General features: G+C 54.7%; 1 protein-coding gene and 1 long non-coding RNA gene across 4 annotated transcripts; one reads left to right on the top strand and one right to left on the bottom strand.

Annotated features, from left to right (window-relative positions):
• Window positions 1–2570: 2570 nt before the first annotated feature.
• KLHDC8A (kelch domain containing 8A) lies at window positions 2571–15898 on the top strand. 3 transcript variants are annotated; one of them, XM_005609594.4, is made up of 6 exons: window positions 2571–2709; window positions 3025–3620; window positions 6302–6466; window positions 6699–6914; window positions 7521–7622; window positions 15372–15898. In XM_005609594.4, the coding sequence occupies exons 2-6, from the start codon at window positions 3245–3247 to the stop codon at window positions 15506–15508; spliced, it is 996 nt and encodes a 331-aa protein (XP_005609651.1). In that variant the 5' UTR covers window positions 2571–2709; window positions 3025–3244; the 3' UTR covers window positions 15509–15898. The 3 variants fall into 3 exon arrangements, with proteins under 3 accessions (XP_005609651.1, XP_023496172.1, XP_023496168.1); XM_023640404.2 differs by lacking the exon at window positions 15372–15898 and adding an exon at window positions 11322–11792; XM_023640400.2 differs by lacking the exon at window positions 15372–15898 and adding an exon at window positions 8416–9515.
• Window positions 4345–9384, bottom strand: LOC111773421 (uncharacterized). Its single transcript, XR_002807791.2, has 2 exons — window positions 7008–9384; window positions 4345–4536 (listed from the first exon to the last, which is right to left on the bottom strand). It is a non-coding gene; the product is annotated as an uncharacterized lncRNA (long non-coding RNA).
• Window positions 15899–22163: the final 6265 nt, after the last annotated feature.

Here is a 22163-nt window from a genome sequence, read left to right as displayed (position 1 = left end):
TAATGCACAATTCTTTCATTTGTGATTTAATTGTGATAAAGTGAGAAAGCATTGGATTTGGAATTCACAAACTAGACCCACTCTGAACTGCCAGCATGGTCATAAGTCAGCTACTTCATTTCACTAAGTCTCAGATTCCTCATGTGTAAAAAGTGATACATCTGCCCTGGCAACCTTTCCCAGGGTTGCTTTAAGATTAGAGAAAATGGACATGCAAGGGCTTAGTTTAGCTCAACGAGCTAGGCAAACATAAAGTAGTATGGAACTCCGTATGCCTGCTCATCACGCAGCCCCAGCTCGGGGGCTGGGCCACCAGAAGCCTTGCTTTGGTAGAAAGAGGCTGAAGACGGACCCAACAAGCCCCGTTGAGGAAGCTCTATGGCTTTTAACCTTCCTGATCACCCCGTGCTGACTTTGTGAAGACGGTTCAAGCTGAGGGCTGAGGGTTTGTTCCCTATTCCTCTGGACAGATTGTGATTCCTAGGGAGAAAGAGAAATGTTTGATGTTTCCTGTGAAACTTCCTTAATTCAGACCACATTCTTTTGGAATTTATGAGTTCTTATTGAATAAAAAGAAAGCAACACAATCTTCCTCTGTGAAGGTTCTAGAGGTGCTTACTTTGTAAGTACAGAGAATTTAAACTAAAAAACTGTGGAATTTCTAAGCCAAGAACTCACGATATTAAGATGGGCCTGTCATGAGTTGTGACTTCCGTTTCTCCCAGGACATCATTTCCAAGTGAGGGGTAGCATGTGTGTGCTTGTTCTGGGTTTTCCTTTTTCCTGGTTTTGTTGGCAGTGGTTATAGAAGTCATGGTATTAACAGCGACTTACCAGGCCCTTGCTACGTGGCAGAAACTGGACTGAGCACTTTGCAAGCACTACCTCATGTAATCCCCACAACATCTACAAGGATACAGCCAGACCATGGAATGCTACTGGGAGATAAAAGGGAATCAACTATTGATACATGGAACAACCTGGATGAGTCTTCATGGAATCATGCTGGGGGCAACCAATCCCAGAAGGTCATACGATTCTATTTATACAACATTCTTGAAATGACAAAATTCTGGAAATGGAGAAGAGATTAGTGGTTGCCAGGGTTTGGTGAGCGAGGGCTGGGAGAGAAGGAGGTGTGGGTACAAAAGGGCAGCATGGCGTCCTCGTGGTGATGGAAGTGTTCTGTGTCTTCACAGATCTATTTCCATATCCTAGGTGTCATATTATTGGACTATAAGTTTTGCAAGCTGTTACCATCGAGGGCAACTGGGTCAAGGGTGTTATTTCTTACAACTGTTTGTGAATCTTCAATTTATCTCAAAATTCAAAGGTAACAAGGGCCGCCCCGTGGCCCAGTGGTTAAGTTCGTGTGCTCTGGTTCCACAGTCCAGGGTTTCAAGGTTCACATCCTGGGTGCGTACACGGCACTGCTTATCAAGCCACACTGAGGCCGCAGCGTCCCACATAGCACAACTAGAAAGACCTACAACTAGAATATACAACTATATATACTGGAGGACGTTGGGGAGAAGAGGGAAGAAAAGATTAGCAACAGATAGTAGCTCAGGTGCCAATCTTTACCCAAAAAAAATCTTTAAAAAAAGGTAAAATAATATAAGGAAACTGAGGCTCAGAGTACTTAAATAATTTCAGAGCCGTAATTCAAACCCAGGTCTGTCAAACTCCCAAGCCTGAGAGTTTCAAGACTTGGCTGTATTCAAGGGAACCAAGTAGGAGGAGGACCCTGCCAGGCTTGCAGCCCATCAGACCAGGTGGCCCACTGATGTCATGGGCAGCTTTGTTACTGGGGACTACTCTCCGGAAAAAGCTACCAGAGAGGGACTTGAAAGAACTATTTCGCAAGCCCTGTGTGTCGGTGCTGAGGGCCGACTGAATAACCATGTTTCCCCTTCCCAAGGTGTGGGAAGGAGGGAGAGAGGTGGAGAGACAGCCTGTGTGTTTATCTATGTTGATGTCTCCGGTTGTGCGTCCACCCATCTATGCATTTGTCAGTTTCTCCGTGGATATGTCTACTTCCGAGTGGGCGTAGGGTGATGTGTAAGTTACGCATATGTGTGCAGATAGGTGTATACGCTGTTTGCATGCACCTGTGTCAGGTCTGCATGTGTCACACCACATAACTTGTTTCTATTAGGTTAAACTATTTGATAATACCTCCCCCAAAGCAAAGCCAGCTATTGAGCCAGCCTGTCACGAACTGAGTCTGTGTACTGTATAGATAAACTGGGTAATTGGACTCTCCGCCCCCTCACCAAAACAAACACAAACCGCCCACCCCTACACTGGAGGAAGTCTGGTCCCTGTCATCTGGTACGTAGTTGGCTCGAGTATCCCGCTTTCCCTGGCCCTGGAGACAAGGGGAGCATCTCCCGCCGGCCGCGGGCCGGGCGCCGCAGGGCTTATGTAAGGAGGACACGGCGTGCCCCGCCGTGGGGCGCACGCGGATTCCTGCACAGGTGTGGCGGATGTGTGCCGCGCGAGCTCGCCGGCCCCCTCCCCGGCGGCCGCTCCGCTTCTGCTTCCTGCTGCTCATTTATCCTCCTCATCTTCCTGTCTGACAGCGGTGCGGACCGGGGAAGGACAGAGCGCCCTCTCCCCTGTCCCCGCGCCGCCGAGGGGGGCTGCCCGCTCTCGGGGAACGAATGCGCCGTGTGCGCTGGCCGCCGCGCGGCCCGGCCTGGCTGAGTAAGGGGCGGGGGGCGGGGGTGGCGGGGAAAGGAGGCGGCGGCGCGGAAAGGTGGTAATTCCTCGCTCTGCCGGGTGCCAGCCAGGCGCCCGGACCCCAGAAAGCCGCCCCCGCCCCGCGCTCCGCGCGTTCCCGACCAGCCGGCGGGGAGGGGCGGGGGACAAAGCGGTGCGGGCGGTGCTGCCACCGCGGGGTGGCGCCCTCGGCCGCCGCGTCCTCCCTTTAAAGTTGGAGAGGAGCGGGGAGCTCGCCCGCGCGAGGAGGCGAGGGCGCGTGGCCCCGACTGCCCTTGACTCTCCCCATTCCTCCCGCAGGGCCAGGCGTGGAGGCCGCCGGACCGCTGAGTCTTGAGGGACGGTGAAGCGCTGGCCGGCGTCGGGGCCTTTGCCGGAGATCGGGCGGGAGCCAGCGCCCGGGAGCCAGATGGAGGCGGCGAGAGGGGGCGCGGAGTAGCCGGCGGACCCCCGGGCGCGCACCTCCCGCGGCGCCCTGGCGCTCCGCCGGCGCGAGGCGGGCGGGGTCCCCGGGGCTGCCATGGAGGTGCCTAGCGTCAAGGACTTCCAGTGGAAGCGCCTGGCGCCCCTGCCCAGCCGCCGGGTCTACTGCTCCCTGCTGGAGACTGGGGGGCAGGTCTATGCTATCGGGGGATGTGACGACAACGGTGTCCCCATGGACTGCTTTGAGGTGTACTCCCCCGAGGCCGACCAGTGGACCGCCCTGCCGCCCCTGCCCACAGCCCGGGCCGGGGTGGCCGTCACCGCCCTGGGGAAGCGGATCATGGTGATCGGGGGCGTGGGCACCAATCAGCTGCCCCTGAAGGTCGTGGAGATGTACAACATCGATGAGGGCAAGTGGAGGAGGAGGAGCGCGCTGCGTGAAGCTGCCATGGGCATTTCTGTCACGGCCAAAGGCGAGTGGGGCCAGGGCGGAGGGCGGGCAGGGGGAAGAGAGAGGGAGCCACAGGGAAAGGGGTGAGAGCCAACAGCAAGTTGGGGGCCCATTATCACATTCCTGATCCCATTTGACCCTTACAGTAGACATTAAAATTAGAGACCCACAGACCTTATTTTACAGATGGGAAAACCGAGACTCAGCAAAGTGAAGTGTCTGGTAATTCCTTATGATGCCAGAGCTCCCCTCCAACGGGCTCCTCCCAACAAACCGGGCAGGCCCTGCCAGAGGGGAGAGCCAGAGGTTCAGGGCAATGTCTCCGCAGAACGCTTCATGCAGCAGGATGACCCAGGCTCCCATCCACAGCACCCTGTCCACTGAAATCTGCCTTACATGTGCCACCATCTCCAGACACTGGAGTAGCTGGGGTTCTGGAGATGGTCACTCTATCCTTGTACCGTTGGCAGGCCCCACTGGGAGTGCTTGGAGACCTGATTCCCAGGCCTTCTCCCCACCCTCAACCTCCCGTCTGTCTCCTAATCTCAGAGATACTGATGTGTGGAGCGCAGAAGTTTCCTGATGGATGTGCTCCTGCAGCATCTTGCCCCAGTTTGCTAAGTTCTCAACGCACGTATGTGCTGACCACAGGGTTTCATGGTTCTCATTTCACTTCCTCCAAGCCCCTCATTGCCTTCTTTTCAGGTGCAGCACAGCCCAGAGCATAGAAGGGGCTCCAAAAGCTCTTTTGTGAGACACAATAGGTTTTATGGGAAATGGTCCAACAGGAGTCAGGAGACCCCAAGTTCAGGTCAGACAGGCTTGATGGGATGCAACCTTCTCTCCCTCTCTTGCAAAACCATCCCAGCTTCCTGTTGGGTCTACTGTAGATCAGGAACCAGTATTTCTGGAGTGCCCGCTCTGTCCCTGGCACAGTTCTAGGTCCCAGGGAGGAAGGAAAGAGGCAGATCTGATCCCTGCCTTCAGGAGCCTGGATCTGACCAATGAAGGTGACCAGAGAGAAACTAAGGCAGAATCTCTCAGAGCACACTGGCCCATGGGGCCTCCAGGAACTCCTAGTAAGCAGGAGGGAAGGCACAGAGGCCGTGGGGGAAGAGACGGCGTACTCCATCCCCAGGCCTCGGTCAGTGGTGCAGAGAGATTGCAGACTAACGTTTATTGAGTCCCTCCCATAGGTGCTTTGTATGTGTTAGCCCCTCTGATAAGAGCTATTATGATCCTCCTTTTAGAGAGAAGCAGTTCAATAGCTTGCCCAAGGTTATGCAGCTGGCAAGTGATGATCTAGTCCGCCCTTACCTATGGCATTGAATGGGATCACAGTTAGTGTAATAAGAATTTACATGCCTGTGTGTCAGGCATTGACCAGATGCCAGGGCCACAGATTAACAAATTCTCCAGGACCTAACAATCTGTTGAGAGAAACAGACAAAGTAATGTGTGGTGAGTGGGCCGGTGCAGGGCTCAGGTGCGCTGAGTGGGCCCTGCCTTGCAGTTCAGGGACACCTAGGTGAATCTGAAAGGATGAGAATGGTGGCAGGGGAGGGTTCCCAGCTGGAGGAGTTTCAGGTGACACAGGGATGGGAGAGGTGGAGCTTGTGTGAGTAAATTCCTCATTAGGCTGCAGCTCCCAGGCACAGGCTAGGGTTGGGATTTTTTTTCTTTTTTTCAGTAAGATTGGAAAAATAGAAGGAAATAGTACTCCTCCCTGTAATACCCTTGAAGAATAAAGGCTTCTCAGAGCTAGAAGCAGTGAGGACTGGCTACTCGGAGACAGAATCCCAGGCAGGGGTGGGTCCTGGGAAAAAAGAGGGCCTGGGTGTTGGGGGGAGTTGTGTCCTTGACAGGCCGCAGGAGGTACTGGGGTAAGGCCCAGGGAAACATGGATGCCTTGCCCATCCTCAGGCAGTGTGTCAGGGAAGTACCTTGAAAGGCTACCTGCAGCCAAGAGCCGTAGAGAATGGGGGACTCCGGAGAGTCCTGCCTCTGCAGGGTTTCTTAAAGGGGCCAGTTTTCTCTCCTCCGAGGCCTCCCTCTCAGTACCCCTAGCCCTATGCTATTTAGTGCAGGGTGCCTCCTGGAGCCCTAGGCTTCCCAGTGTGTCAGGGAGGATGGCACTGCCCGAAGGGCGTGGCAGACAAACAAAGAACCAGCAGCAGTCCAGTGTCCCACAAGAACAGTGACGGTAGGGCTGACCTTGTTTCCAAAGGCTCCTGCTGGGTCTAGAGAATTCCAGTCTGGGAATGCCTGGGGCACAGGCCACTGCTGCAGGGGGTGAGAGGAATGAATGCCCTCTTCTTTAGCATCCCCTCTGGCTGCCCAGGCAAGAGGAAAATGGAGGGGACGACACCTGCAAAGGGCTGTCCAGCCCTAGACTGCACCACAGCCTACCCCTGTGCAAGGCTCAGTGTTTCGGGCTTGGCCAAGGGCCGCACACCAAGGAAGGCTGAGGCATGTAGGCCTGAACCCAGGCTCCCCCATGGCAGGGACTTTAAACGGTGCCATCTGCCCCACTGACCTATAAATAGCTCACTCTGGCAGAGCAGTGCTTGGCCACCTGGCCTGGCTTCAGTGCTGGTGTTCGAGGCATTAGTGGAGCCTGGCCCTGCTAGGTGATGAGTGCTGATGGGCCTGTCTCAGGTGTCTGTGAGCTGAGCCCGGGCTGTGTGCGGCCTCTCTCCTTAGATTACCGAGTATATGCCGCAGGCGGAATGGGCCTGGACCTCCGTCCACACAGCCACCTTCAACATTATGACATGCTCAAGGACATGTGGGTGTCCCTAACACCCATGCCCACTCCGAGATATGCTGCCACCTCCTTCCTCCGAGGTTCCAAGATCTACGTGCTGGGTAAGGATGGGTTGTCTGTCCCACATCCACCCCTCCTGCCCTGCCCTGGGTCAGTTCCCGTGGGAAGCAGTGCCTGGCTGCTGGCATCTCCTTGGCACTGGAGAGTAATCACACTGACCCACCGCTCAGGGAGCTTCCTGTATGATTGGGGACAGTCAGAAGGGAAGGAAGCCCAGCCCCCGGCCTCAGGGACTGACTCTTGTGCTCCACCCCACCCTGCTCTGGCCTCCAGGGGGACGACAGTCCAAGTATGCGGTCAATGCCTTCGAGGTCTTTGACATCGAGACTCGCTCCTGGACGAAGTTCCCCAACATCCCCTGTAAGCGGGCCTTCTCCAGCTTTGTGACCCTGGAGGACCGCTTGTACAGCCTGGGGGGCCTGCGGCAGGGTCGGCTCTACCGGCAGCCCAAGTTCCTCCGGACGATGGACGTGTTCGACATGGACCAGGGTGAGCTGGGCATCCACCCCTGGCTGCCCACCTCCCTGCTGGCTGACTTCCCCCACCTTACCCCCATCCACCCACCCTCCCAAGGCCACTAACCTGGCTGGGTGAGCCTTCCAGAAATCTGAACAGCCCTCTCCATTCAGGGCTACTCTTGGGATCCCATTCTTTCATCAGTACAGGGCTCCCTTGGGTGGGTTGCTTGGTTCTATCTAAGCCTTTTCCATTCGTTGTCTCTTATGACATCCAGGCAGGGCCGGGCGAGGGAGGGCTTTGTTCTGCTTTTCAGTCGTGGAGAGACTGGAGTATCCTGACCCCATGCTCGCACCTCTAGTCTGCCTTCTCTCCAGCTTGGAGCCTGTGAGAAGAGGTGGAGCACGGGGATCCTTCACAGGGGCTTCTAGCTCCTTGGCTGCAGCAAGCATGGGAGGGGGTGGCGGCCATGGATGGTGTCGTTTCAAACAGCAGGAGGCATTGTATATGCCCTTAGCGCAAAGGGTGGCTGGATGGAGACACTGCCTAGGGCGAGAGCTGTCTGAACCTCTGTGTATTTGGTGGGGGTGGTCAGCATCTAATTCTCTCTATATATCCTGCCATCATCCATGGCTGTAGGGGGATGGCTGAAGATGGAACGCTCGTTTTTCCTCAAGAAGCGACGGGCAGACTTTGTGGCCGGCTCTCTGAGTGGACGGGTCATAGTGGCTGGAGGACTTGGTAAGCATGGAGCTTCCAGGCTGGTACTGTGGTTCTGGTGCTGGTAGATCCCTGGCACTCCACCAGAGCAAGAGAAGGTGCTGGTTCCTTACACATTGCCTGCCTACCACTTCATTCCAGAGAATTCAAAACACTCTCTTGCTTCTAGCCTGGACTTCATGTGTCCACATATGGGCCCCAGTCATGGTCTTTCTGTTCTCTTACATGGGGAAATCTGAGGCCCAGGGAGCGTAAGGACATGCTGATAACTGTGTAACACAGGCTTGCTGAGCACAGCTCCCTGGGGCTCTGTCTGGGAACGACTAGAGGCAAAAATGTGGCTAGGGTCAACCTTGGTCCTGGTCTCTGACCGTCTCTTCTCCCTGGAGACCCAGCTCTGTCATGGAATAGAACAGCAATCTGATCAAATAAGTTATTCTAATGAATTCAGGATTTGCCGTATTACCGCTCCCAGAGACGAGTGGCGTTCTGAAGGCAGGATCCCAGCATCAACAGGGGAGAGATGTGTGGGCAGCAGGGCTTCTAGGCACACAGAGTTTACTCAGTGGGGACAGACCACACTTTACCCACGCAGAAAAGGAGCCCCATGGGAGCTAGATCAGCTCCCAGCCAGGACAGGCAAAGAGGCTGTTGGACAGAAGCTACTGGCCCGGGCTAGGGAGAAGGAGCAGTTCTGCGGCGGAGGAAGTTGTGGTTGCCTGGCTTCTCCTTGTGGCTTCCAGAGTGAGGGTGGAGATGGGGCGACTGCAGGGCTGGACTCCTTTGTAAGGTCTGGTTCCCTTGGCACTTTCAGGGAACCAGCCCACTGTCCTGGAGACAGCAGAGGCGTTCCACCCTGAGAAGAACAAGTGGGAGGTCCTCCCCGCCATGCCCACGCCCCGCTGTGCCTGCTCCAGCACTGTCGTCAAGAACTGCCTCCTGGCCGTGGGGGGCGTCAACCAGGGTCTGAGCAATGCAGTGGAAGCCCTGTGTGTCTCTGACTCCTAGCTGTCCCTGGGCCCAGCGCCTTTGTCCTACACCAGATCACCCCACTCTTGACAAGAGGAATGGTCTCATCAAAGCAGTTTGGGCTACTCCCCAGGATGCCAGCTCCTATCAGCAGCCAGTGGGCTCAGGCGCTGTGGCTCTGAGTGACCTCCCTCCGCCTCCAAACCCTACCAGTCACAGGAAACTCGCAGAAGTTGTGATGACTCCGCCAGCCTGGTTGGAGCTCCGCTGACCTCTGGGGAGAGTCCTCACTGCTCGGGCAGAGGAAGGCACAGGAGTGTCTGCTGCCTCCCCTCCTGTGAATCCGCTTCTCCCCACCTCCAGGGTAGGAGGTAGGGGGGCAGTTCTCACTCAGAGGATGGGTTGCTGTCACTGTCCTTTCCCTAGCTCTGAACTCGTTTGAGGATCTCTTCGAAGGGAAAGTGGAGAGGGTTTGGTGGGGTGGGGTGATGGGGGGGGTCCCAAGCCCCCCACATCCTCTCTCCTCTCCCTTGGTCTACATCCTTTCCCCATTTGGTGGTCAACTGTGGGCCTGCCCTGGACCTCATCTACTCAGCAAGAATTGGCCTTGGAGCTAGAGGCGGCTGAACTGGAAGGGAAGTCAGGTTCCCATGGATGGGTCCAGGTTGGCAGCCTTGGCCAGGAAGGACCCATGTGCCTCGGGGCCCTTGATGGGAATCTGATGATGGGGAAGGAGCTGACTGCCCGCCCAGGGTCTTCTCCTCACTCTGTTTCTCCTTCTGCCACCCCTCCCCACCAGAGGCCTGGCCCTTTTGTCATTGATGGCCCGAGAGTGGTTCATTGTGAGACCTTCTCATTTACACTGTGGCATCACAATCCATGAAGGATGGAGTCATTGCATTCTGGTTAACAGCAGCAGCACAATGATTAAAATCTATATTCCTATCTTCTCTGGCACCCTCGTGCGAGGTGGGGTGGATGGGTCTCTAGATGGGTAGAGGGGACCCCATGAAATGGTCCCTCAGACATTCTCAGGCTAAAGAGGGCCCCCAAGTGACCACCTATTCTTGGCTGTTGCCTCTAAGGAGGTTCCACCTCAAATCATCACTTCTCCACCAGTCACCTCACTCCTAGTAAAACGGCGCATGTTCCTTCTCTTAAGTGTTGAGATTGCACATATTTGTTAAGAAAAGGTGGCATTCGTTGACTGACTGCCCCCTCAGCTTACTCCTTCGCATGGCTAGCCTCCTTTCATTCAGCATAAGCTCGTTTCTATCTTGCCCAAAGTAGAAAGGGAATTGCTCACTGATTTAAAAATGTGAAGAACCTGCCTCTTTTAGATTATACAGCACCTCTTTTTGATTCCCAGTTTTTTTTAAAAGCTCTGCTAGCGCTGGGGAGACAAAGATGAAAAGAATACCTGCCCTGGAGGGGTTGTGGGGAAGTCGGATAACACTTTTTCCTGGGGGTAAAATTATTCCTCACGAGGCAGGAACAGAGAAGGCAGCCTGTCCGGCTCTGAAGGGCCAGGAGCCTCCCGAAGGAGGTGACACCCCCTGAACCTTCACGGACAAGGGGAGCTCCCGTCTTAGGGGAGAGGGGTTTCTCTCTCCCTCTGGGGCCCTGGAAGGGCACTGCCACCTGCTGGCCCAGCCTTTCCTTCCTGCCCAGCTGGAGGTTTCCTGTGGCCTCGGGTGCCCCCTGGTGAGCAGACTGCAGAGGTCTTGCCTGTTGCTTCTGGATCCCCTATTTCAGTTCAGGCCCCTGGAGTAGCTGTTAGAAAAAGGTCTGGAGGAGCTGGAGATCCTCTGAGGGATGGGTGGGACGGCACGTTAGGGGAAGCCGTTCCAAAGCCTAGCTCCGGTCTTGTCTCCCCATCCCACTCCCCTTTCTGCGCTGCCCAGACCGCTCCACAAGAGAGCTGTTTGCAAACGGGGTCCCTCCACCCTTGCCAAGAAGCGAAGCCTTGGGGGTGCTTTCTAAGCACATAAAATGGTACTAGATCCGTGGATGGGATGGTTGGAACCTTAGGGGTGCAGCCAGTCCTAAAACGTTCTTCCCATTATGAGAATGGGGAATTGGCTGCTGGAACTGGTGAGGGCCACTCAGAGCTGGAGCTGCTATCTGCTGAGGACTCACGTCTTGGAGGTCCATTCTAGGAAGACTTTGGGGGTGCCTCAAGGAGGAGCCAGGAAAATAGGGAATGTCAGTGGGAAACCACTTGGTCTGCACCGCGTGGTGCCATGGAGGCCGCTCAGGGACTGGGGTCGGATGGCCTGGCTCCAGTCCTCACTGCCCTCCCCGCCACAGGCTCTCTGGTCACTGTCCCCTCTGGGAAGTCCCTGCCCTCTTGTTTCATTTTCCAGTCTGAAACAAGAGCAGTGAGGGTGCCATCGCCCATGGGGGTGAAGCACCTGCTTATGTCCTCAGGTTGACTCTAGGAGGTGGAGGTAGGATTGTCCCATTTTGCAGAAGAGAAAACTAAGGCTCGAGGAAGTTGTATAACTCGTCCAAGGCACGAGCTAGTATGTGCCTGAACCAGGTCTGACTGCAAAACTTGTGACTCAAATGAGACAGCACAGAGGAAGTCAAGAAAATCAGCTGCACTGACCCGTGTAATGGGTTCAAGATGTCCAGCTAGGAGGGTGGAGACTGTCTCCCAAGGAATGAGTGTGAGGATTAGCAAGGAAAGGTTGGGAAAGGCTCCCTACCGTGAAATGAGCACAGAATGTGCCTCAATTTGTATTCCAGGAAAGTTCCCGTCTGGCTTCGTCCTTCCGTTGGCTATTCCAAAGCGTTGTTCCACATCGAACACCACTGTATTCCTGGCCTGGGGCCGGGTGTGGGATTCCTGCCCCCCAGCAGTTGCAGTCGTGGGAGGGTAGGGACTACATCTGCAGCTACCATCTGAGGAGACAAGTGTCAGCCCTTGCTAGTGCAACCCAGAGGCGCCCCAGCCGCGGTGGCTGCAGAGAGCCAGGACGACCGACCGAGGGTGTCGGGGCAGGCTTCCAGAAGTACATCTCGACTGCATTTGAAAGAAGAGGGAAACCGGCCAGGCAGAGGAGGAGGAGCCCAGACGTGGAAGCAAGAGAGATGGGGTCAAATCATAATTGTCATGTGCTAATTGACCTTGGGGACATTGTTAACCTCTCTGAGTCTCAGTTTCCTTATGTGTGAAATGGGCAAAATAAGGCCTCCCTGTGAGGTTGAGCTACCTAACTTATGTGAAATGACTCGTGTGTATCAGGCGAGCAGCTGCATTGTCATTTTCGTTGTTGAAGGAGAGGTTAGGGGTGTTCTCAAGCCCACTGCGGGGAAGGGTGGGCTTGTTTGGGGGGCAGCTCACACACAGCAGAGATTCCAGGGAGGTGGGGCTGCCAGTGCAGCTGGAGCGGACCGAGAATGGCCTCACGTGCCTTGTTGAGGAGCCTGGACTTTACCTACATGGGGAACTGGGAGCAAATTAAGGCTTCTGAGAGAAGGAGCGTCATGATCAGATTCGTACCATTGGAACGTGGGATATTCCGAGTTCCTCTTCGGAGGGAAATGAAGTAAGTGCAGTCACCAAGGCACCATCTAAGGTCAGAGGGACCCAGGTGGGGTTGGGATCCTTGGGAAACCATGTGGGTCCAGCTTTCCGGGCCTCCTCTGGAGGAAGGTCCATCTTCTGGGCAATCAGAGTGCCGGGACGGTTTGGGACCACAGAGAGGGGACAAGTCCCTCCCTCCATCACATCATTTCCTCGAGAAGTTCTTTCTTCCTTGCATTTGCGTTGGGCCTTCTGCCCACAGAGCTCCTGCATGGAAGGCGGGCGTACGGTTGGCCTTTTCCAACCCCCGTCTTATAAAAGAAGGAACTGAGAACCAACCAGGAACCCTGCACCTGACCTGGGCGGCACAGCTGGTCAGTGAGGGGAAGGAAATTCTAACCTAGCTCAGAGGAGCGCACAACGCCCGCACCGTCCTCCTGAGCCCTGCCTGGGGTCATCACCCTCGCCCCAGCCTTCCGCTCCAGAGGCTGCGGGAACGGGAGTTTCCAGTTTGGTGAGATCAAAGTTGCGTAGGCTTGAGCACAGGGCAGGATCCGGGCAAGCGCCGAAGAGACAGACACGTCAAAGGACCCAGGCAGGCTGGGCAGACAGAAGTTTTCACGTGTATTCGTTTCCTAGGGCTGCACATCAAAATACCACAGCTTGGTGGCAGAAATTGCCTGTCTCAAGTCTGGAGGCTGGAAGGCTGAAATCAAGGAAACGGGCGGGAGCTTCCTTGGCTCTTTCTGGCCCCTGATGACTCCCTCAATCCTTGGTGTTCCTGGGCTTGTGGCAGCGTAACTCCAACCTCTGCCTCTGTCTTCACGAGGCCTGCTCTCCTGTGTGTCTGTGTCCAGATCTCTCTCATCTTGCAAGGACGCCAGTCATTGGATTAGGGCCATCCTCACCCAGTGTGTCCTCAGCTTCACTTGATTACATCTTTGCAGACCCCCTTTCCCGAAAAAAGTCACATTCACAGGTCCTGGGGGTTAGGATGTCGAGATATCTTTGGGAGAATACAACTCAACTAAAACACCATGTAATGGAGGGATGAGTGAGACAGGAAGAGCAAGAGTTCCCTGAGGACTGAGCTAGTCTGGGAAGGCTTCCTGGAGGAGCGGACTGTTATAACTGGGCCTCAACGGAAGGAAGACTTGAGGTGCCCAGTGAAGTAGTGAACAGTGGTGTGAAAAGAGGTTAGGAGGCAAGTTGGAGTCTGTGCAGACCTTGAATAGTGGGTTGATGTCTCAAGAAGAAAAGTTTGGCGGAAGGTCGACAGAAGCGTGATGCGATTGTTCTGGCCGTGCCTTTCAGACCTGAGCCTCCCCGGGGGCCCACAGTGCCAGGAGCGACGGAGGAGGGAGAGGTGATCTCTGGGGAAAGGCTAGCTGGCTGCAAGGGCAAAACGTCTTTAGAGTGTCCTGAGTTAAATTCGTGGAGGGTTTGGATTCTCCCTCATGGTATGACCCTTTGTTTTAATGGTTTAAACTATGGGCTGTTTTCCACAATATTCCAGTTCGTTTGAGCTCCCCAGGCAGGTGTGTACCTGGCTCAAAGAACCCCCAGAGCCGTGTCCTGATGGCATGACGCAGGGCACCAAGAAGCCACTCTCTGCAGCCCAGGGGACAACGCGTTCCCCTCCCAAGAGCGAGCTGGCTCTTTGCAGACCGTGTGCAGCTGGTCTTCCATTCCTGCACTCCGGGCCAGCCTGCCCCCACGCACGAATAACCACCCCCCAGCTCACACACTCAGACACCTCACAAACACACTCACGTACTTATCTCGCACGCCAACATACCCCTCACTCTTAGAGACACATCTTACGTGCACACTCACATATTTACACTCACATAATCATTCATGCTCATATACTCACAACTCAAACACCTCACTCTCATGCCTCACACTTGCTTCTTACTCTTCCAACATCCCTCACACGTACACATGCCTTAAACCCTTATACTCACACACTTCAAACACATACCTCACACTCATGCACACCTGTTCATGCACATATGTATGCCCTTACACGTCACACTCACACAGATATACCTCATCCCCTCACACACTCATACTCTCATACGCACACTTGGCGCAGGCGCCTGGGCTCAGAATCCTTTTCACATGGAGCGTGAGTTGCTGCGGCGTTCTGCGGTCCTCACTGGCGCAGGCGCATCTGCAGCCCCCTCTCTCCAGAGCCCCGAGCTGCAGTTTGCTGTGATGGCTGCAGGGACCTCGGGCACCCTCATCTCCCTACGAGCTTGGGAAGGACTGAGATGGGCCTGTTTTACAGATGAGGAAACAGAGACCCACTGGAGTCCCCTGGCTCCCACACGTTGTCCAGAGCTCCTGAGCTGGTGACTGGAGACCGGGTGTTTCTCAGTTACCTTCATGTACTCAGCACCTCGTTCCTGCCTGGCACAGAGCCGTCCTTCCTAACCACGTGCTGAGGGAGTGAGGGATGGTTCCTTTAGGGGGAGTACTGGAGGAAGAGCCTAGCACCCCAGTCCCTGTTCCTCGTTTAGCCAGACTTTTCATGCAAAACCTCCCAGCTACCTACCTCCTCCGAACGGGAAATAGTTGGCAGATGACTCAGAGGGTCTGTGGAGTGAGGGGCCAGAGGTCAGGAAGTGTCTGAGGACTTGATGCCTGAGGTGACACTTTAGGGTTGATGAGTCTTCCGGGTGATTCAGAGAAGTCTGTCTCCCTCAGGCCCCTGGGGTCGCCCTCATTGCTGCACCGTGAGACGGCGGGTGGGGAGCTCCAGGTGTGCAGCGGGGGCCTTCTGGCCTGCTTGGGCTCTAACTGGGCTGTCCGAGTTCCTCCTCTGGTCAGCCGTGGAAGGGAGGGTGTGGCTGTGCCAGCAGGGCTAGGGACCACCAGCGCCCCATTCACTGTCTCCAGAAGTGGCCCCCCTGCCCTCCTCATCTGGAGGAAGACAAGGAGAGCTTTGGGGGCACCCTGCCTCCCATTCAACAGAACGTGGGCCTTGGCCTAATCTCAGTTTAGCAACTCACATTCTTAAAAATAAATATCTAAAAGGGAAGAGTAACTTACAAAGCCCTTTTCCAGGCTTCCCACTCCAGATCCAGTGTCCCCATCTGTGGAAGAAGGGGCCTGGATTGGAGCTGCCCTTCCAGGCTGGTCTTACTCCGTCCGTCTCAGTCCTCTGCTCCCGGCACCTCCAGGGAGCCAGCTCAAGCCTGGGTCCTAAGTGACCACCTCCTCTTCGCTCTTCTCACCCATGCTCTTCTCTTCTCTATTGCCAGGGCTGCTACTTCGCTTCAGACCCTCAGCATCTCGCGTGAGGACAGCTTCACAGCCTCCCCACTGCAGTTCCCCGACCCTCCACATCATGGCTAGATCCCCTGCCCTCTTGGAAGCCTTTCTCATTCTACAAATGTGACTGTCGTTGTGGAGCTTAAACACTCTTCCTCAGCTCCCCTGGCCCTCCAGATGGTTCCCAACCTCCATCTTGGCCTCGAAGGCCCTTCACAAATCCTGCTTCCTTACCTCTAGGCCCAGTGTTCCCTGCGGGAGACCGTTAGGAGCAAGCAGTCCCCTTGACATGTCCCTGCTGGCCACCTGCCTGTCCCCTCCACCCAGAAGGGCCCCTCCCTTGTGTGCCTGGTGAATGTGGGCCCCTGTCTCCCTTCTCAGCCCCACACACAAAACTTGTTCGGTACTCCTCAGACCATGACGAATCCTTAACCCTCGCAGGCCCAGAGCTTCAAAGAGTGCTGGGCGTGGGGTGTCTAGACGTGTGACAAACAGCCGGATGAAATAAATGAATAGCAAAGAACAGAACTGAATGGAAGTCGGAAATCAAAGCGCTCAGAGACAGCACCGGCTTTGAGAGTAAGCTTTGCAGTGCCCCCCTTCCCCTGAGCCCACCTACAGCCTGTGGCTGGCACAAAGAGCCAGATCCAGGAAATCAGCAGTATTTCAAATCCCCCTGCTTAGGGGTTGGGTTCCCTCTCCCTTTGCCAGGGGCTCTGACAGGAGTCAGGATTGGGCTTTTCATAAGCTGTGGGTGACAACCAGCCTATGAATCCAGGCTTGTGATGACAACCCCCAGTGCCAGACCGTGCCAGTGTCATTCAGGGCCAAGAGAAATGCTGGCTCCCGCCTGGCCTTACCAAGGACCAGGAGCTGGGGACCTAGCCAAAGAATGTGCTTTGCTTGGGGTTCACATTCCAGAATCAGCTTGGGAGGCCAGGGGCTCAGGTTGCCAGTGGGAGCCAGGCACAGGGCAGGGAGGTGGCACCGGGCAGACCTTCCGCCGCCCTCTCTCCTGGGCACCTTTCCCATGCCCTGCCTGCCTGGTCCTCCTGGACCTCCCTGAGGGCAGGGTGGCAGCTGTGCAGGCAGGGCCAGGAGGAAGAAGACACTCCATCCTCGAGGGAGCAGCCTTTCAATGGAGTGTGCGGTGCCGAGCCCTGAGCCATAGCATCCACTGCCATAAATGCCCAGCTGCCGGGAGCCTTTAACAGTTTACAAAGAGCCTCTGTGTTCAGGGGCTCCTCTGATCAATTAGACGCAGGTCACCCGCCCTACACCATGTGGCCAAGAAGGGGCAGAGCTAGGAATGGAGCCCCATCCTCTGACTGCCATTCTGAGGCTCCTGTGCCCCCTGCCTCAACTGCATTAACAGCCTCTGTACCCCAGGATCTAACCCAAGGCCCCAGCTTCACAGGGTCAGTGAAGGACGAATGAAAGAGCGGATGTGGAAGTGTTGACCCCTGTGAAGATGGGGGTTCTTTTTACTTCCTTGCACCACATCTCAGTCCATCAGGAGCTCGGAGGACTGACAGCAACCACACAGCAGGGTCAGTCGGTGGGAAGTGCTTGGTGAGTCCGGATGCCAAGGGCTGAATCCCCTGAAACCTTTTACCCTAGTTGCCCCCTCTGCTTCCCAACCCCACAGCAATGGGGTTGCTCAACCTCAGAGACCGAGAAAAGCACACAGAAGTGAGGGGCAGAAAGAGAAAAGCACACAGGAGTGAGGGGCAGAAAGAGAGAAAGACCTTTTTGTTTTGCCATTTACGAGGTAAGGAGACCCTTCCCAAAACACTGACTAGAAGCCCTGACTAAATCGACACAAATATCTACCCAGCCCACCCCTGACTCTCAGAATACCCATGTTCTGGCCTTAAAAACCACACTGAGCATAATTCAACGCCCTTTCTTTTTGCCCCCAGGTCAGGCGGCTCCCTCCCTCCCCCAGCACAGAGCTCCAGCCTTGGGCACTTTCAGTGACCACTTCCTAGCTCTGAGCTTATCTTAACTGTCCTCTGTCTCAGATCACATCAACTGTAGCTCAGGGAGCCTGATAAGCCCCCTGGTGTCACAGCACTGCGCACACACGCACACACACACACACACACACACACACACACACACACGCCACGCTTGGGTCTCTGCCAGACCTGGGCGGGAGGGACTTGGGAGGACCAGAGCCCAGCAAAACCCCAAGCTGACTGATAGGAAACCATCAATCTGACAGCCTCCCCTCTCGTTCCATCCCACAGCAACCCCACGAAGCAGTCATGAGGCACGTTTCAGGTCAACACAAAGAAGCTTAGTTTACTTGAGACTTGGGCAAATCAAGAATCATCTCTCAGCCAGAGTATGATGGCTAAGAGTGCTGTTTCTGGAGCTGGATTGCCCGGGCGCCAAGCTGCCTCCACCACTTGCCGGCTCATGACCCTGCACGGGCAGTTATTCAATTTCTCTGTGTCTCAGCCTCCTCATCTGTGCAATGGAGATAATCGTATGTTAGCACCTGCTTCAGAGAATTGTGGTGAGGATTGAATTTGTTCATGCAGGGGCTAGCACACAGCAAGTGTGTTAGCTGTATGAGAGTAATTCTTATCCATAGAGTTGCCGAGAGATGAGAGAGAGTCACAATCAACTAGTGGCAGGGCAGAGCAGAGCCTGGAGCCCAGGCTGCCAGACTCCTGAGCCAAAAGCATCACGCCAGTCTGGAGATGGGAGAGGGTACAGGGCCCCTGACTGTCGTGTAGTGAAGGAAGCAGTGACCAGGTGGGTGAAAGAACGGGAGTGACTGAGATTTCCTATCTGTCCCTACTTAGATACTGCAGAGAAGTTATGGCAGAGTCGAAATGGAACTCAGAGTTGATTTATCCCAATCCATTTTTATAGATGGAAAACGGCCCCCAAGAGAGAAAGTCCTTGGCCACGACCACAGTGTGGGTTGGTGGTGAAAGAGGAGCTGGAACCCAGGGCTCCTGACTCCTCTCCATCTGTGTGTGCTTTCTCTGCTGCTCCAGGCGGGAGACAGGGCAAGCTCTCTGACTTGGGGAGAAGAACTAGCTTCTCCCTGGGTCACATCCCTCCCAGGCCTGACCTGTGAATGACCTGTGAATTTCCCATTGTAATCAAGAGCCTGGGGACTGTTTTCAGTGTTTGCAGCACAAAATTCCCCGAACTCCTGGTAGGGCTTACTAGAATTTAGATTACAAGCAGTTCACTAGTTCCGTCTTGTACTTCCAAAGCCCATTTGGACACCACAAGGCAGTGAGAGCCACAGGGACTCAAGCTGTGACGTTGGACTCACAGTGTCTGCCTCTTAGCTCTGTTGCTCCTAGCTAGGGCTGGTGGTCTTGGACATGACACTGTCTAAGGTGCTTAGAACCAGGGCTGGCTCAATAAATGTTAGATATTATTATGCCTATTGTTGTAGTTTCTCAGTACATACTTGTTGAAAGAACGAATGAATGAACGAACCAATGACTGGCTCACTGAGGGAACCAGTTGTCTAAGCAGACCCCCACTTGTGGTCACAGCTTTGGGCATCCCATAAAACTTGCTAGGCTTAGTTCGGTCAGAAGAGGGCAGCATTGAGTCAAGCATCCCAGTTTGCCAGAGACTTCCAGAATTTACATCCCCCTCTTTGGACTCCCACCACCCAATCTTGGAGGGCCACTTCTAACGTGCAAGTTCCTACCCAGGAAGTCACATCAGCCCCTGAGAGGGAAGGTCAGCCCCTTCAAGGCCATATTGCCCACCACCTGGGCTGTGACATCCTCAGAGCTCTGGGGGAAGGGAATATACTGGTTGAAGTCTCAGGCTGGGAGTGAGTGGCGAGCTGGGCCCTCCAGCCTGCAGCAGGCCTTCTCCAAGAGAAAAGGAAAGAGGGGCTCAGCATCTACACTGAGATAAATCCTAAAGTAGGAGATGCTCCAGGGCCTGGGAGCCCCCATGTTGCTCATCAGATCCGGAGAGCGCTCATCTGGCCTTTTTCTGCTCTCCTGCCCCTACACTCTCAGTGTCTGCTGCCCTGCCTCCCATTCCCACCCCATCCCTGAAGGCCTTCCCTCACAGTTTACCAAATCCTACCCTCCCTTCAACGGACAACGGGCCTGCTGTGAGGCCCTCCCTCAAACCCCTGAACCAGTATAAGGCCCACCTGGCACTTTGCTCCTCTCTGGAGGGTCTTCCCACTTTTTGCCTTGGATTACATTGTAACTTGTATATGTCTCTTATTTCCCTTACTAAACTGTTAACTTCCCGAGAGAAGGGAACTAATTCTTAGTCACCCCTCAAGACTCAGATTTCTTTCTTCTTCAGGAGACCTGCTTTACCCCCTACCCCCCAGCTCACTCCCAAAGCAGAGCCTTGGTGTCCCTCCCTGCTCTCCCACCAGCACCCCACACTTCACACGTCACAGCAGTCCTTGCTCTGAGCTGCACTAACATCCCCTTTTACTAGGCTGGACCCACATAGACACACACACAGACTGTGAGTGTATAAGGACTGGGACAGCCGCTTGTTCCTAACTGTCTTCCCAGTGTGGCACCTAGTAGGCCCAATGAGTGGGTATCCCCGGAGCCCCTCAGACAACGATCAGGATCAGTGATTGGGCGTGGGTGGCCCCCGGACTGGATGGTGGGGCAGGCAGGATTGAGATGGCTCAGCTCAGCTCAGATTCCCGGCACATCAGAGCCCACGATGCAGAAATTCCCCAAGCCCTGTCGGCAGCCGAGTCCTCTGACGGAGCAGACTCCCTGCCCAGCATTCTCTCTCTGCCGCAGACAGGTCTCTCTAAGGAATCTGAGAGTTGAGTTTCAGCAGGTGGGATCATTTCCGAGTGGCATGCCGTTCCGGCTCTGTATCTGTTCATCTGTCTCCCCTGCCTGTCTGCTGTGCACAGACAGCCGCCAGGTTCCCTCGTCACCAAAGCTCTGCCCTGTAGTAACTCAGGGGCCGCCAGGCTGCATCTTGGCTGGAACAGGGGCAATTCCTTTACTCTGGGGTCTTTGGTCATCCATGGCTTGCCCCCCAAGTTGGGATTCACATTCTGGTCAAAGGGAGCTGAAGTGAGTGTGGGGAAGGTCCCAGGGGTGCGGGGGATCTACCCCTCCTGCCGTAGCCGGTTCAGCTGGTCATGGAGGGAAATAGGTCCTCTGTGGGTGCTTTCCCTTCAGTCCGTGGATCCCAGTGCACGCGCATTCCTCTGGTTCATAAGCATCTCCTGAGACCTTTTTTGTGCCTAGCAGTGCTCGAGGTGTTGGGGGTACCTGGAAGAACTCAGACGAGTCTAGATTAAGCCTAAAAGGGAATCTTGGGCTCATCTGTGTCATTCTTCAGCTTGCTTAAGAGGAAATGTTGCTTCATCTGGCTAATTGTCTCACATCCTTCAGGTCTGAGCTCAGAGGTCCTGTCTGCAGGACATTGCCCCTGACAACCTCCTTCTGTTTGGGCTAGAGGCTCCCTCCTGTTACACACTCCAAGGGCATGTAACATGAAGAACATGATGTTCTTCCCCCATCATGGACACATCTTCTGTCTAGGATTTGCTTGTTCATTTCCCACTAGACTGAGAATTCTCTGAGGGCAGAGACCATGTCCAACTTGTCACCATCGTCATATCCACAGGCCTAGCACCTAGTGGGGACCAGTGGTTGGTAAAAGGTCACAGAACTGGTTGGTGTTAGTCAGGGTGGAAACTCAGGTCCCCCAACACTCAGCCCTGTGCTTACTCTTATATTACCCATGCCTCCTCTTGAGAGCCCTAATCCCCCTGGATGGCCCAGCTAGCTGGGCCTGCAGGAATGGATGCAGATCTTAGGGGAGAAAGGAAACAGCATGTTGGGGGAACTGTTACCTGGGCCTCATTCTATTTTCACAGATAACTCAGAGCAAGAGGGAAGGCCAATAGAGGGAAGAATGCCAGATTGGCTGCCACCTCCTGTGGGCCTCCACATTTGGGGAAGGGATAGGTTTCCTACACAAGCAGACCCTCCAGCCCTATTCTCCATCCCTAACTCACACTAGAAAGGATCAAAGGATCAGTGGGAGTGGGAAAGTGGGCAGACACTAAATACAAAATTCAGTCCCTGGGGATCTAGCCCTTCTTGGTCCTCAGCATGTCCTGAATACACAGCTGGAGGCACCATCCTCCTGGGGGGGGGTGGGTCTGAATTCCAGCTCTGCCAGTTTCTTACCAGTTGTGTGGCCTTCAGTAGAATAATACCCACTTCACAGGACTGGGTTATCATGAAGACTCGAGGGGAATATTCCTGTCTCCCCGTTACACTCCACAGGGAGGAGGAGAGCCTATGGGTATTCTCATTTCACTCTAAATGACATTCAGAATGAGGATTCTGGATCTAGTGCTCCAGGCCTTAAAAACCAAGCCAAACTTAGGGACCTACCACCAGTTCTCCTGATTCCAAAATCACAGGGAGGAAAACCTTGGGTGGGCTACTATTTACAGATGTGGGGACACAAGTTAAATAATAGCTGTGTAAAATGTTTTTTAATGAACGAATATTTCCTTTTGGCTCTCTCCACCTCCTTCCATCACTTCATAAATTTCAGCACATCTTGAGGGACCCACTCAATCCTAGAAGCCTTCTTTGATAAAGCGGTAGGAACTTTCCAGAATTGCATTTCTGGGATCCAATTAAGATTGATCTAACCGAAGACAGGTGAACTCAGAACCTGGGGACAGCTCTCCACCAGCCCTCCCACTTGGCTGGAGACTGCTTCCGTCCCATTCCATCCCCCTTTCTCCTTATGCCCTAAAGAAGTGG

Source organism: Equus caballus, chromosome 5, assembly GCF_041296265.1.
Source record: "Equus caballus isolate H_3958 breed thoroughbred chromosome 5, TB-T2T, whole genome shotgun sequence".
NCBI classification, from domain to species: Eukaryota; Metazoa; Chordata; class Mammalia; order Perissodactyla; family Equidae; genus Equus; species Equus caballus.
This window is presented reverse-complemented; position numbering and strand designations above follow the sequence as displayed.